The sequence below is a fragment of the Durio zibethinus genome, chromosome 4, assembly GCF_047325235.1.
Source record: "Durio zibethinus cultivar Kanyao isolate XHJ-2024 chromosome 4, ASM4732523v1, whole genome shotgun sequence".
Classification (NCBI taxonomy): Eukaryota; Viridiplantae; Streptophyta; class Magnoliopsida; order Malvales; family Malvaceae; genus Durio; species Durio zibethinus.
In genome coordinates, this window is record NC_143165.1 from 34,948,508 (window position 1) to 34,964,760 (window position 16,253).

General features: G+C 31.9%; 1 protein-coding gene across 1 annotated transcript; it reads left to right on the forward strand.

The window, feature by feature from the left end:
- Positions 1 to 1,434: 1,434 nt before the first annotated feature.
- On the forward strand, positions 1,435 to 15,785 carry LOC111287078 (phragmoplastin DRP1C-like). Its single transcript, XM_022877291.2, has 16 exons — positions 1,435 to 1,786; positions 1,875 to 1,938; positions 2,282 to 2,386; positions 3,475 to 3,576; positions 4,810 to 4,860; positions 4,976 to 5,037; positions 6,336 to 6,426; positions 6,544 to 6,608; positions 6,960 to 7,154; positions 7,267 to 7,386; positions 7,482 to 7,552; positions 8,092 to 8,317; positions 13,118 to 13,168; positions 13,953 to 14,193; positions 14,498 to 14,637; positions 15,431 to 15,785. The coding sequence occupies exons 1-16, from the start codon at positions 1,655 to 1,657 to the stop codon at positions 15,554 to 15,556; spliced, it is 1,842 nt and encodes a 613-aa protein (XP_022733026.1). The 5' UTR covers positions 1,435 to 1,654; the 3' UTR covers positions 15,557 to 15,785.
- The last annotated feature ends 468 nt before the right edge of the window (positions 15,786 to 16,253 follow it).

Consider the following 16,253-nt stretch of genomic DNA (forward strand, 5'->3'; position numbering starts at 1 on the left):
TAAATAAATTTAAATAAATAAACTTTCAATGAATATAAATAAACCTTAAAATAAAATTAGGATACAAAATAAAAATATAATTTTATTCGTATTATTATAAATGAACAGCAAATAAATAATAAATGAACAATAAACAAATGAGTTTTAAATAAATTATAAATGAATTTGTTTATGATCATAAATGAACGAACAAACAATTGTTTATATTCTGTTCATTTAATAAATGAATGTACAAATAATATTTAAAATCATTTGTTAACCTTAACAAATAAATATATACGAACAAAAATCAAACATATTTAAAAACGATTCGTTGAAAATTCTATTCACTTACATCTCTATAAGTCAAAGCTTAGAAGGTACTAATTTAAGTATGTGGGCCATTGCTCAACTTATGTTTTTTGTGTTTTGTTTTTATTATTTTGAATTTTTTAACTTACCCTTGATAATAAGAAAAATAATTAAAGATAGATTTAATTTAATTTCTTTTTCACTCATAACATTCAAATTAGTATTACTTATGAGAAATTATTCCAACCATATCAATTGAAAATATTAGTTTTTAATATGGTATAATTTATCCAATATTTAAGGGTTGAAATTTTATGATTCCAAAAGAAAAGCATGATTTATATAGATAAAACATAAGATCTAACAATTTGATTAATAAAAGAATTATATGAATAAAAAGATATGAAATGGTTTAAAACTATTATTATAAGATGTTCATTATGGATATCTAAAAAGATAATATCCATAAGAAAATAATTATAATATCTTTATATTGAATTGCATATGACAATTATAGCTTTATTATAAGTTTAGACTTGTATAATATAATGTATATAAAAGTATCTAACATTGAAATTATAAAAAATAAAAATAAAGGGAGAGAAGAAATTATAATCAAAGGGAGTTGAAAGGTCAGCATAACAAAACTAAAAAACTAGGTACTATTTGGTTTAAGAAAATATTTTTGATTTGATTTTCTATTTTTATTTTTTGTTTTTTAAAAAATATAATTTGTAAATGTAAATAAAATTATTTTTAAAAATATAAAAATAAATAAATAAATAAAATATTCAATGATATTACTATTATTAGCATGTAATTATAAATATAATATATATTTATTAATTAATAACATTAAAAAGTGTTTAAATATGGTAACTTGTAAAACATAAGAAAAAACATATATATCCTTTGTTTTCACAATTAAAAACATATATTTTTTTATTTTCATATTTTAACTTATTTTCATATTTGTTTTTTAAAAATTTATTTTCATTTTCAATTATCAAATATATTTTTACTCATTTTTTTTAAAAAATAAAAATAAAAATAAAAAATAATTTTATTTTCTGAAACCAAACGTATCTTAACTCGTACACTAATTTCATTTTCACCTAGATTTTACTTTTATTTATGAGAAAAAAAATAATTTTTTCTATTTAAAAAAAATAAAATTTTAGCTTAAAAAATTGTACATATGCAAATAGTCATCCATGCAAAGGCATCACTTTTGTCAACCGTTTTTTTCGTTTATTATATTTCTCTCTCTATCTCTCTCTGCATCAAATCCGAAGTCCGAAGCGCCCATTTACGATACGGCATTGTCTTGTCCGATTCAAAATCCTCTATTTTTGGTTAAAAGATGGCGACGATGGAGAGCTTGATTGGGCTGGTAAACAAAATCCAAAGAGCCTGCACCGTCCTCGGCGATCATGGCGGCGAAGGAATGTCCCTCTGGGAAGCTCTCCCTTCTGTTGCCGTTGTTGGTGGCCAGGTCAAATTCACATTCAATCCATTTTTTTACTAGTTTTTATTTTCACATTGTTGTTTTCATTTACCCTTTCTTTTTGGGTGGAAATCAGAGCTCTGGGAAATCTTCAGTTTTGGAGAGTGTTGTAGGAAGGGACTTTTTACCTCGTGGATCTGGTAAATTTTCATTTCTTTTCCTTAATAATAGAAATAATAATAGTAAAATGAAACAAAAATTTTGGATCTTGCTGCTTAAAAGATGAAATAATAGTAAAGAAAACATATTATAATTCATGATATTAATTTAGCCAAATAAATCATTCGAGAACTGCCATGGATCATGACTAAAGTGAATGTCATCTGCCGTGATCTCTGTTTTAAATTTCAAATCAAAGTGATCACTATCATATAATTATATATATGATTTGATAATGACATATGCCCATATACCATGTGAAATTAGTTATTATGAAGAGCATTTCCTTTCAAAACCTAATTTTTATTTTTCTTGAATTATAAGGCATTGTTACACGGAGGCCGTTGGTGTTGCAACTTCATAAAACAGAATCTGGGGCTGAATATGCAGAGTTTCTTCACGCACCGAAGAAGAGATTTACTGATTTTGGTAAGTCCATTATGATGCTTGGTAATTTAAAATTTTGATTTTGTTATCTACCCGTGCTCTTAAAATTTTTAACTTCTTTATTGGTGTTTATATTATTTTTGGGTAATCCGTGCATGAGATTATTATCTTATTTTTTGGAATGGGATAGGTTATAGGTACTAGCTGAGACTGGATAGTGTGATAAATACAGGTTTTATGAAGAGTGCATATTGCTTCATCTGAAATAATAGGACTTCTTTGATACAGTAGTGGTTAAAATCAGTTTTATGTTGAGGTAAAGTTCTCTCCTTTGATTTGTAGGATACAGGTTGGGGATGAGGTTTATGTAGTGTATATGCCAAATATTACATTTTGGTACAATGGATAGCTTATTTTCCCATCCCTTTTTAAAGTAAGAGAAGTGCTTGAGTTGGAAGTGAACATGCATTGTTACATCTGGCTATTTGATAAAAAGAAAACAAAAGAAAAGAACCCTTGCCTTCCATGTTTGAGGTATAATTTATTAAAAAATATTTTCCTGTAAAGTAGAAGAAACAATTTTATGCCATTAAGGTAAGAAGCTCCATGGTTGTAGCTCTGAAGGAGTGACAGTAATTTTGGGAACTTCCTATAAACTTTACAAGCGTTGGCTTGGTAACTCTCAACTTATGGGAAACACAGAGCACCTTACTCGTGGTAGCTATCATTTGCTACAATGAAGGAACAAAAATGGATGCTTTTACTTTCTACTACTCTATTTTGGATAATAACTTAAGAGATTGATGATCATTCCATGCACCAATACACTTAGGATACATTCTCAACCATGCAAGTAGCTGTCTAATGGTAAATTCAGCTTTTACTGGAATAAGATTGAACAATTACCTTGTGAGAATATGAAATTGTTTTCTTTCATCTCCCCACTAACATTGTTCTTTCAACCTTACAGTTCCTTATTTTTTCTTCACCATGTAATTGTTTACTTTAAATATGACTGCTGCTCCATATTTAGTCTTTTTTTTTTCATTAAACATTTACTTTTCGTGTTCTTATGTATCAAAAATCAGATGATTATATTGCTAACAACTATGAGAATACTGTTTATGCAGCTGCTGTTCGTAAGGAGATTGCAGATGAAACAGATAGAATAACTGGAAAGACAAAGCAAATCTCCAATATTCCAATTCACTTGAGCATATATTCTCCACATGGTCTGCACTTACACCACCATCTTAACTATCACTCACTGCAACTTATTCTCTGAACATCAATAGTGAAAAAAAAATCATGAAGGATTTTATTTGGATAATTTGTGTCCACATACTCTTCTGATGCTTTCGCTAATATTAAGTTTATGAACACTGATATATATATATATTTATATATCTTCTCACCATAATAGTGACACTTTATATGACTAAATGTTAGCAATCAAGGAGTACTAATTTTCTGATTTGTGTTTTATTTGTATACTCATCCTGTACAGTTCCTTACATTTCTAGCTTGCAACAGAGTTTATTTTAGCTGATCATTCTACTGAGCACCCTAAATTATGCTGTTGATATAAGACTGTTCCATTACCAGCGTGGATAATCTAGTCATGGCGAAACAAAAAACGGAGGAACAATTTGTTTTTTCTCAATTATACATGAAATGACGTACATTTGTGGAAATTATGATTCTACTCTCTCTGCCCGTTTCTATAATGATGCTTCTTCCTCTCTCTCTCTGTCTCTCTTTTACTTTTTAAACATTGCCCAGACAATTTTTGCTCTTTCCTATGTTGTTTCTTCGATGAAAGTGAAAATAATGGAAAATAGCCCCATCTTAAAAGAGCTCACAAATCATGCTTAAATATTGAATATCACTAGGTTAAAAATAAATTGGAGAATCTTTTTTCTTCCTTTGAAAGGCCTAGTTTTTCAAGGATTAAGGGCCAAATACTTTGGACTTTTTTTTTTCTCTAACTATCTACATGAAATGCAGAGTAAAACTGCTTGCCTGAATCACGACTTTAATTTCCGTAAATATCACTCTCTTTAACGATTGTATCTTAATTATATACTTTGTTGGACCCCATCATTAGAAGCATTACCTGTTAACAGGAAAAAGGTGCATTGCTTTAAATTTCATATAGACATCCAGCAGGAAATTCTTTGAGCGAGATCAAGTTGTGGTGGGTAGTCTGTGGGAATCCCTTCTTTCCTGGAACTCATATCTGGCTCTGCCACTGTTGCATATGATTGTGTGTCTCGATGCATTATGATTGGTCTTTCATGTGATGTTATCACTATACTTATACTCTTAGTTCTTGTTTTCTCAAGTTCCCTTGTGCTGAAGTTTTGATTTCCTTTTGACATTCATTATATCTACTTGGTTAATCCTTTTAAGGTAGTTATTGGTTCAATTTGTATGACTATAATATGCTGGGTTTTATTTCGCAGTCGTCAACTTAACACTTATAGATCTTCCTGGGTTGACAAAGGTTGCCGTAGGTAACAGCAATAATTTTTATTTTTTAATAAATTTAAGTGATTTAGATTTGATCTCCCTTGTAACCACACAACACTGAATCCTTAATCATGAAGGATGTAACTATGGCTTTTGCAGAAGGACAGTCGGAGAGTATAGTCGAAGATATTGAAAACATGGTTCGTTCTTATGTTGAAAAGGTAAGTTACTTGGCTTGCTGATAACTTGATGGGTGATGTAAGCTTTTCGATACCAAATGCATATGACTCAAACATAAGGTATTCTTGCAATGAGCAAGAAAAATAGAACTCAATCAAATAAGAGCCTGTAGATCCAGGAAACAAGTAATCATTGTGGCTCATTTATATCTCAATTTGAGAGGAGATGATGAGTTTTTTTAACACACAATTAAAAGATGGATGGACAGGGAATTAATATGTAACCAATTAATACAGGATAGGTTGAACTGATATGTATTAATTAGGTACAGAGGCACAATGATACAATAGATGATTATTAAACTGGACTAGGCTTCTGCATTTCATACACAGTGAACAATTATGAATTCTCACTAATTAGATGGTCCAGTGACATATGTCTGTCTCCAATGTTGCAATCATGGAAGTCTTTAAAAGTTTACATTCCAATGCCTCTATCTATTCAATTCAATATTGTCAATCTTCCATTCATGCATCATAAGGTGCCACTTTGCTAAATAACTCATCCTTAGAGAATATGTCTGTTGTTATGCCTCGTATTCTAGAATTACAATGTTTTCACACCACAATTTTTCTCCATTTAGGTCTATATATAGATAGTAGGAGCCATTTACTAACTAAGCTTGATTCATTACAATCACAAGTTTGCCTTAGCTGCAATCCTTAAAATAGTTTATCAATTTGTTTTAAAAATTCAATTTTGTTTAAAGTGTCTTAAATTTCTTGACACGGTACTAAACAAGGGCAGATCTTCAAAACTGACATTAAGATGATAACAAGCTTGCTAATCATCCTACCTAAAACCAATTGAGAATAGATAGATAGTTAACCAATGTAGGATAATACCACTTAATGCTTCTTCCCATCTATAGGACCAATACTAACAGCTGAAACAGATTGGCCTATCACATGGACAACAAATTTGGGCAACAAAGGAGAAATGACATAATAAAACAACCTTGGGATTTGATACCATATGACGTACCCAAGCTAAAACCAATTAGCAATAGGTTGGGAGGCACAACCTGAATATAAGGTTACAAGAAATGAATGTGGTACAACTAACACTTTCCCTCATATTTAGGCTTGATACAAACAGCTAATGTAAATGGTCTTACCAGGTGAGCAACCAATGCTGGAAAATAAACAACAAAGAACAAGTAACATAACTAACAGGGAAACAAACAACGTTGTGCTTTGACAACATATTATGCCTTCAACCCGAAACCATTTGATTTTTCTCTTACTCAGTTCGTGTTTGAAATTTTCAAATTTTGTAGCCTAACTGCATCATATTGGCTATTTCTCCTGCTAATCAAGACATTGCCACTTCAGATGCCATAAAACTTGCAAGAGAAGTTGATCCAACAGGTATTATAAATTAGCTTTATGCATATATACTATTTTCTTCTGAAGCATTGTTATGCCATAGGAATTTTGTCTGATGAGCAAGGAGATTAAAATTTCTTTAAAATTTGGTGTATTCAGGTGAAAGAACTTTTGGGGTGCTAACGAAACTTGATCTGATGGACAAGGGAACAAATGCTGCGGATGTAGGGATTCAATCATACTTACTGCATTAGTTGCTCGGTCATAGAATACTTGCATAATATATGCCAAAAACATTATATTTAGATAGCAGATTAGACAAAATTTTCCTGAATGACTTGGAACCCTACATGACAATGCCACAAAGTGCTTGGTTTATGCCAAATCTGCTTATTACTTAATGTGTTTCTTTTGAAATTTTCTTTAAAATTTTTCTTTTGGATGTGGTAAATATTTCTTCTGTGTGTGGCATTGGTACATCATGATAAAGATGTCACATCAGTTAGAAAATCTCCAATATAGATCTTAAATCCATAACACATAAACATTATAGTTACTTGACATAAGTCTTTCAGGTTCTTGAAGGAAGGGCGTATAGGCTACAGCATCCTTGGGTTGGAATTGTAAATCGTTCTCAAGCAGACATCAATAAGAATGTTGATATGATTATTGCTCGTAGAAAAGAACGTGAATATTTTGAAACAAGCCCTGATTATGGACACTTGGCGAATAAAATGGGATCAGAGTATCTTGCAAAACTATTATCTAAGGTCTTTTTCCTCTTTCTTTTGTTGGTTGCTTCAGTTAATTTTAATATTAATAAGTCACCGAAGCTTTAGACATCTCACTTTATGAGTCCTTTTTTTTTTCCTTCTATTTCAGCATTTAGAAATTGTTATCAGGCAGCGCATACCAAGCATCATTGCTTTGATAAATAAGACCATTGATGAGCTCAACGCAGAGTTGGACCGCATTGGCAGGCCTATTACAGCAGATGGAGGGGTAACAATTTAGACCTTTCAGAAATTGGTTTGCTTAGTTGTGAATGGTTACTTCCTCAGTCTAGTTTACTTTAATCATATTAAATGTATGTACAGGCCCAGTTGTACATGATTTTAGAACTTTGTCGTGCATTTGACCGTGTCTTCAAGGAGCACCTGGATGGAGGGTAAAGTGCATAATTTTTCAGCTTTTTTAGTACTCAGCATTGAAACTTCTATACTGGTTCTATCTTGATTTATTATTTGGTCAGCTTACACAATTCTTATTTAAATATTTCTACTTACTAAGTTCAATCTCTTAATTTCTGAGACCTAATTCCCTAAAGCACATTCACATTTCAAGATGCGTCTAGTGATTGTAAGACTTGCAATTAGGGAAAGATATTATTCAATCTTATAAAGCTTCAGTTCTGATCTATGACTTTTTGGCTGTACTTGTTGTAGGAATTAGAAAGCCTTTCCAATTGTTGGCCCCAAGTACTAGTCTGTGTTGTCTGGTTGGCTTTTTGTGCAGAGCATCTGTTAGAGACAATCAACTAAAAAAATGAGGATACATTTTAGAAAGTACTATAAGTGTTATGACATTACTGCCCTATTTTAGTGAAGTATGTTTGCTATGAATGTGGTTAGCTATTTCATTTCCTGTAGTACTCCATATAATTTTATATTTCTCCCTATATAATTAAATGGTAAGTGGCTGCTTCAGACGACCAGGCGGTGATCGAATATATGGAGTTTTTGACAACCAGTTGCCGGCTGCTTTGAAGAAGCTCCCCTTTGATCGTCATCTTTCATTAAAAAATGTCCAAAGAGTTGTCACAGAGGCTGATGGCTATCAGCCACATTTGATTGCTCCAGAACAAGGATACAGAAGGCTCATTGATGGTTCTATCAGCTACTTCAAAGGGCCAGCTGAAGCCTCCGTGGATGCTGTAATGTTCTCACTTGTGCTGTAGCTTGGTTAACTTTCAATTTTGTGGTTATGATAGACGCAACTAGTAATTCTTGTTACTTTGAGTGCATACACACACACACACACACACATGTACCGAAGAAATCTCTAGAATAAAATTATTTTATTCTTCTATATTTTTCCTATTATAATGCTAGAATTGCATGAAAATATATAGGCTAAAAACTGAATATTCTCAACCTTAAAACTCAAGATCTTCATGCATTAAACAGCTAATTAAAGGAGTAATTTACTCTCTACACATAATAGGAAAATATCTAATGGATTTGGTGTAATTACCCAAATCACTCCTTATTCTAAAAATAAGAGATTTAACTAAAATAGACAAAGTAAACTAATCAAGTAATAATGAAAATTAGATTTCCACACTCCCCTTCAAGCTAGGTGGTAAATGTCAATCATGTCTAGCTTGGACTTCAGATTCTTGAAGTTGTCTCGAGAGAGAGCCTTAGTGAGTATGTCTGCAGTTTGGAGGCATGTGGGAGTGTAAACTAATCTAACAATTCCTTCCTCTATCTTCTCTTTGATGAAATGAAAATCAATCTCCATATATTTAGTCCTATCATGATGAACAGGATTCTTTGCTATACTTATGACAGCTTTGTTGTTGCAGAATATCTTCATGGATTCTTCTGCAGAGACCTTTAACTCCCTCAGCAATCTTTTCAGCCAAATTCCCTCACATATGAAATGAGACATATCTCTAAACTCAGCTTTTGTTCTACTTCTAGCCACCATAGATTGCTTCTTGCTTCATCAAGTAACCAAATTTCCCCACACATAGATACAATAAACAGTAATTGATCTTTGGTCAGTAACGGATCCAGCCCAATCAGCATCAGTGTAAATTTCAACATTTCGTTGTGATGACATCTTAAAAAACAACCCTTTGCCAAGACTTTTCTTTAGGTACTGTATGATTCAATACATAACCCTTAAGTGTTCCTTGGTTGGGTTGCTCATGAATCTGCTTACCATGCTAATTGAAAAATCGATATCTAGTTTTGTATGAGAGAGGTAGATGAATTTCCCAATAGATCTTTGATATCTGCCCTTATCTGTTGATGGACTTCAACCATTCCTACCTTATTCATTGTGCTCGTAGAGGTGTCAATAGGTTTGTATCCAAGCATTTCAGTTTCCTTTAATAAGTCTAGGACATACTTATGTTGTAAAACAAATATGCCATTCATTGAGTGAGCTACCTCCATGTCAAGAAAATATTTGAGGGGTCCCAAATCTTTAATTTCAAATTCTTTGGCTAAGTGGTTCTTTAGGTTGCTAATTTCTTTCACACAGTCTCTAGTAAGAATAATGTCATCCACATAGATAATGAGAATGTTATTTTTCCTTCAGGTGAATGTTTGACAAACATGGTATGATCGATCTGACATTGTGGAAACCTTACTTCTTCACCATTTTTGTTAGTCTATCAAACCATTAATGTAGGGATTATTTGAGACTATATAAAGACTTTTGAAGCTTACGTAAATTGCTAGAATTGTCCTGATTTTTGAATCCTAAAAGGATTTTCATGTAAACTTCTTATTCTAGGTCGCCATTAAGAAATACATTTTTGACATCTAGTTGGTAGAGTGGCCTATCTAGATTTGCTGCCAATGATAATAACACTTGGATTGAATTTAAGTTTAGCAACCAGAGCAAATGTCTCATCTTAGTCAACACCATAAGATTGAGTAAATCCTTTTGCAACAAGGTGAGCTTTGAATCTATTAATACTTCCATCTGCATTGTGCTTGACAGTAAAAATCTATTTGTACCAAATTGGATTTTTTCCTTTGGGTAGTTCTAAAATCTCTCATGTTTTGTTCTTTTTTAGGGCCTTGATTTTTTCCAAAACAGCCATCTTCCATTTTGGTTGTATGAGTGCTTCATGAATATTATTAGGAATTTGCATATTGTTTAGTATGGTAACAAAAGCCCAATAACTGGGTGATAAACCTTCATAAGAAACCACATTACAGACTGGGTGTTGAGTACATGATCTCACATATTTCTTTAGAGTAATCGGCTGATCAAGATGATCAAAAGATTCAATTGATTCAAATTCAGTAAAAATGTTGCTTGTATTGGTTTCAGGTATCTCTGGAATTAGTTTAGATTTTTGGGCTTTGATTTGAAGGTGTACATTCTCCTAGATCCTTATGAGCTTTATGTCTTCTTGAATAGACAATAAATTCTTTGTTTGTTTTCCCTAGTGTGGACTTCAGGCTTTGAGGATCTGGTTGGATGTTTTAAACTTGAAAAGGAGTTGGAGGATCTGGTTGGATGTTTTGGACGTGAAAGGGAGTTTGAGAAGTGTTTGGTGGTTCAGTAACAGGATCTTCCCAAAGTTGATATTCCCATGTGATTTGATTCTTCCCTTGAATGGTAGTTTTGGGAAAGTAAGGTTAATTTTAAAAAAAGGTAACTTTCATGGAATAGTAGAATTTCTTTCTAATTTGCTTTGGTTTTGTTGGCTAGTAAGATCAAATTCAATGCATCCAAAAACTTTAATGGGAATAAACAATATGATTCGAAGGTGAGAATAAGAACCGAGAAGGGATTGGCAAGGGTTTTGAAATTTCAAGACTCGAAAAGGCATTCTATTTATAAGATATGTAGCGCCTCACTCCAAAAATGCTTATGTACATAGGCAGTCATCATGAGAGATCTTGCAACTCTCAACAAATGCCAATTTTTTCTTTTAGCAATACCATTTTGCTGAGGAATATCAACACATAAGCTTTGATGAATTATACCATGCTTCATTAGATATGATCCAAGAATTGAATTGTAATATTCTTTCCCATTGCGGTTCTTAACACTTGGATTTTGGTTTTGAATTGAGTTTGGATCATATTGTTGAAGTTTTGAAATAGCTGGTTCACTTCTAATTTTTCCTTCATAAGGAAAACATAAGTAACCCTGGTGTGATCATCAATAAATGTGACAAACCATCTGGAGCCAGTAATGCTATTTACTCTATAGGGACCCTAAATATCATTGTATATCATTGAAAAATGATGGAATGATTTGTAAAGTTGATTAAGATATGTGGTAATAGTATGTTTGGATAGTTGGTGGATTTCAAATTAAAAGTTGTTAGGATTTTGATTGAATAATGAGAAAAACAATCTTTTAAGGTACAAAAAATTTGGATGACCTAACCGATGTGTCACAACGTGATAGAACTATCTTTATTTTTACTGGAGGATGAAGCCACACAAGAGGTTTTTTGATATTGTCTTTCAGAATCATTAGTTCTTAAGATAGAGAGTCCTGCACACATCTTTGCATCTCCAATCATTTTTCTTGAGTCCAAATCTTGAAATTCACACATATTTGAAAAAAATTTAGTAACACACTTAAGGTCTCTTGTAAGTTTGCTTATAGACTGTAGATTGTAACTTAGATTTGGGACAAACAAAATAAAATCAAGTATTATCTCTTTGAAAATAATAATATAATCTGTACTGATTACTTTTGAAAGTGATCCATTAGCAACTCAAATTGTTAAGTTTTCATAACATTAGTTGTATTTACTAAATATAGATGCGTCCCCAATCATATGATCTAAAGCTTCTAAATCCACAATCCATGAATTTGATTTCTCTAATTTTACACTCAACTAAATTGTCATGAGTGGGACTCCAATCATAACATAATTGACAAATCCGAGATGTACTCCTACAAGTAAAGGTAGTTCGAATAGATATTGATTGTGTTTGAAAGGTTATGAATCGATTGACAAGTCCAAGCCCAATATCTTGATTTCGAATGGCAAATCACCGTAGACCCATATATATATATATATATATATCATCTGCTAATACACGACCCATTAATATGTGTTTAATGTACTCAGTTTTTTATTTGATTTTCCATCCTTTTTTTTTCCTTTTATGGAAAAACTTGGGGAAGAGGGAAATTAAACATACTAAATATTCGGGATAGAGTGTGGCTGCCAATCAAGATGTGTCTTGGCTTGTCCCCATAAAAGAAAAAAGATGTGTCTTGGCAACTAAATTTGTTATTTTTCTTCTTGACTTCTTAAAATATGCATAATCTGGTAAAATGTGACTTTGTGATGCCCTAGTAGTTGATTCTTTGTCATAGTTGGTTTCACATTAAGCTCTTGCTCTTTACAAGGAGCAGCATTTTTAACTCCATTATTAAATGAGGGGGCAATCAGGAAGAATTGAACTTAAGATGGGAGCTCGTTCTCGCATTATCAATTATTCTGGGAAAAATGAAATAGCATTAACTAGCTTAATTGTGGGATAAAAAGCTCTACAATCTTTTCCTCCTCACATCAAAATCATTTCTTTACATATGTTCTTAACCATGTTAGAACTGTTCCATTATCATTTTTCAAATATTTTAGGTTTTTGTTTCGTAGCCTTTTGTTATCTGGTCTTTTTCTATTTGAAATAGTATAGCTTCTTTAAAAGAGTGATCGAACTTGATTACCTAGACTTCTTTGGGCTATGATATACGTTATAAGGTGTGGGTTTGTCATGTAGACCAACAGGAAGATTTACAAGAATTCTTGATGTAGGCTTTTTGTGGAAGATTTATATATCTGGTTCTCACAAGTCTAGCTCTCATATGAGGGCATTTGAGCGTGTTTCTTTTAATAGCTGGTTACTTTTTAATTGAAATTTCTGTTTATTCTTCTGTTTCTTATAAATTTGAAGAGAAGCGAAACGCCTTACTCTTATTCTGACTGTTGAATGTTGTTTGCTTTGATCTTCAGGTGCACTTTGTATTGAAAGAACTTGTGAGGAAGTCAATAGCTGAAACAGTGGTAAGTAGTTATTAGCTGGAAACATCCCTTTTCATAAAATTCAATAACACTAACATAAGATAAATTATTGTTTAAAAAATATTGATCTATTGTTGCAAAATGGTAGTTGATAATGGAAATTTTGTGGTGCTATCTGGAATCGCTATAGTGTCATTTCAGTTTTTCATACCATATGAAAACTATTGTGAAGTGGTCACTTTTCATAGCTTCGTCGATAACAAGACTTACTTTCCTGGATACTTATGTTGTATTCTCAGCACTTCCATTTTCCATTCAATCAGTCTACTAATCATGCACGTAGAATAATTTAGCTATACCTGTTGGATTTGCTGCATCTTCAGTCTTTATTCCCAGTGTTCGCAACAAAAAAAAAAAAAAAAAAAAAGAGAGTAGTAATGTGAATCTATCTCTTTGACAAGAAAAAAATTATGGGCTCTACGAATCTTTTCCTTGATTTGTCTTAAGTATTTGAAACAATTCTTACCAATATGACAAAGGAAAAAGAAAAGGTGTATGTGTTAGTGGGTTGAGGTGATTGTGAAGTGGATTTTGTTTTTCCATACTACTTTTGTGGCTTACTAGATATCCACAACAGTTTCATTGTGAGATGATTCTAACAACTAATAGGATATATTGTAGATAATATGTAACTTCTATTCATTTTGCCAACAAACACGTAACTATTGGCAGAGTGTTGAACTCTTAGTTCTGTTAATTAAAGTTCAAATCTTGACAACTTCAAATGCCAAAAAAATATATATATGTAACTTCAATGCTACTGCAGGAATTGAAGCGGTTCCCAACACTTCAAAATGACATAGCTACTGCTGCAAATGAAGCATTGGAAAGATTCCGCGAAGAAAGTCGTAAAACAGTATTACGGCTAGTCGAGATGGAGTCCGGTTATTTGACAGTTGACTTTTTCCGGAAGCTTCATATGGAACCAGAGAAGAAACAAGAGAAGAATGCAAACCCATCTGGCCCAAATAATGACCGCCTCAATGATAATTATCTAAGAAGGATTGGTATATCAAGTTTTATCTGTTGGTTATGTTACTACTCTTCTGTTCTTTTTTTTTTAGCTCAAACTGACATACATGGTGTTCTAAGATCCTTTTTGTACTTAATTTAGAGTGTTTCAAAATAATCTGCCTCTTGAACTTATGGAAATTCCTTAATTCTGAGCAGGCCTAACTTTAACTTCTATACATTTTCATTACATTTTAGTGGTGCTAGTTTCTATTTACGACATATAGGATTTTCAAACATCACAGTTAAAAAAATATATTGATTAACAAGTACTGATATATATACTGTTTCTTGGTTCAGGATCAAATGTTAATGCTTATATAGGCATGGTTTGTGATACATTGAAGAATACTATTCCTAAAGCAGTGGTTTATTGCCAAGTCAGAGAGGCCAAGAGGTCACTGCTGAGCAACTTTTATGCTCAAGTAGGGAGGAGAGAGGTAAATTGCTTAGAATATTTCCCTTTAGTGTTGCACTTTTATCTCTTCCACGCACCAATACCTGAAGAAAATGAAAAAACTTAAAAAAGAGGAAAATCATTCACAACTTGTCAGAAACGTATAGATGTAGAGTTGATTTAGTTATAAAGAAAAGGCTTAATATTAAGAACGGTCTTTGAATTATAGTGAAATATGATATGTAAACTTTAATAATTTATAATATGATACCGAAACTATAAATTTGTTAATTAATGTGATATTTATCTCTAATGTGATTAGTTTCAAATGATGGAACATGATGGACAAATAATACTCTATGTACCATATTAGTTAACAGATTTATAGTTTAAGCATCATATTAAAGATTTTTAAAATTTAGATATCGTATTGAACATTTTACTATATTTCATGGGTCGTTTGTAATGTTATCCCTAAAGAAAAATGAATGCGAGAGTATACCATTTATATGCAGTCTGGAGTCAACTTCAAAGTGCAACAAATCCCTTATTACATACAGCTAGTTGCCTAGTATTGGTACAATTTATTTGAGAAACTACCTTAGTTCTCCATCTAGATTGGATTAATTTCTAAAGAACAAACTCATGAAGTTATAAACTGGATTAATTGCCACAAAGAATCAGGTTGAACCTCAAAGCCATAGGTCATTCCATTGGCGCTTGAGGTTGTGTCTAAACATCGACGATGGTGAACACTGAGCGAGTCTAAACAAACTTGAAAGGAACAAGATCTGTTTCACAGTTGTTGATGTTAAATTGTTGCGGTGTTTATGCAGAAGGAACGACTTAGTGCAATGCTGGATGAGGACCCCCAACTGATGGAAAGGAGAACACAGATTGCCAAAAGGCTCGAGCTTTACAAATCGGCTAGAGATGAGATTGATGCAGTGGCATGGAAATGAGGGAGATATCATATCTTCTTTTTTTCTTTTTCCTCACATTCATTTCATATATATTCATTCACAGATGAGCAGCAAACTCTTTTTTGCTCTAGATTTAGCACCCCCTAAAATGCATTTCCTCTTCCGAGTTGCTGACGTATTCATTCATTTAATTTATTTTTCTCAATTGAACTCTTGAAGTGTTCATTTTTTTAATTAAACTCTTATTTTCGTTGGAAACTAAAAGAAATCATTATCTCTGTTGCATCAATGTCCAATTGATCGTATCTTGATAATATTCCATGGCAAAATATGAAAATTTGTGATGACGTTTACATGGCATATAAATCGACTCTTATGACATGCTACATCAGTTTCTATGGAGCCATATATATATATATGGCCAGGTAAATGCAGTGCAGATGTTGATGTGTTGAGATGATAGTCCAGTATACCTTGATGTGAAAAAGCTAAAAGATTTTGACTCAAATAAAAATATAACTTTGAATTTTAAATTAATTAAATTGTTGACGAAAGAAAGGAGAAGATTTCACTTTTAATTTTTTTGTTATAATTTTATAATTATTCAATTATAATTAAAAATAATTAAAAATTCACTATTTATAAGTTTTCTATAAATTTTGATAAATTTTGTATAATTTCAAATTATAATTGATTAATTATAATAATAATTGTAAATAACATGAGCAAAACAATC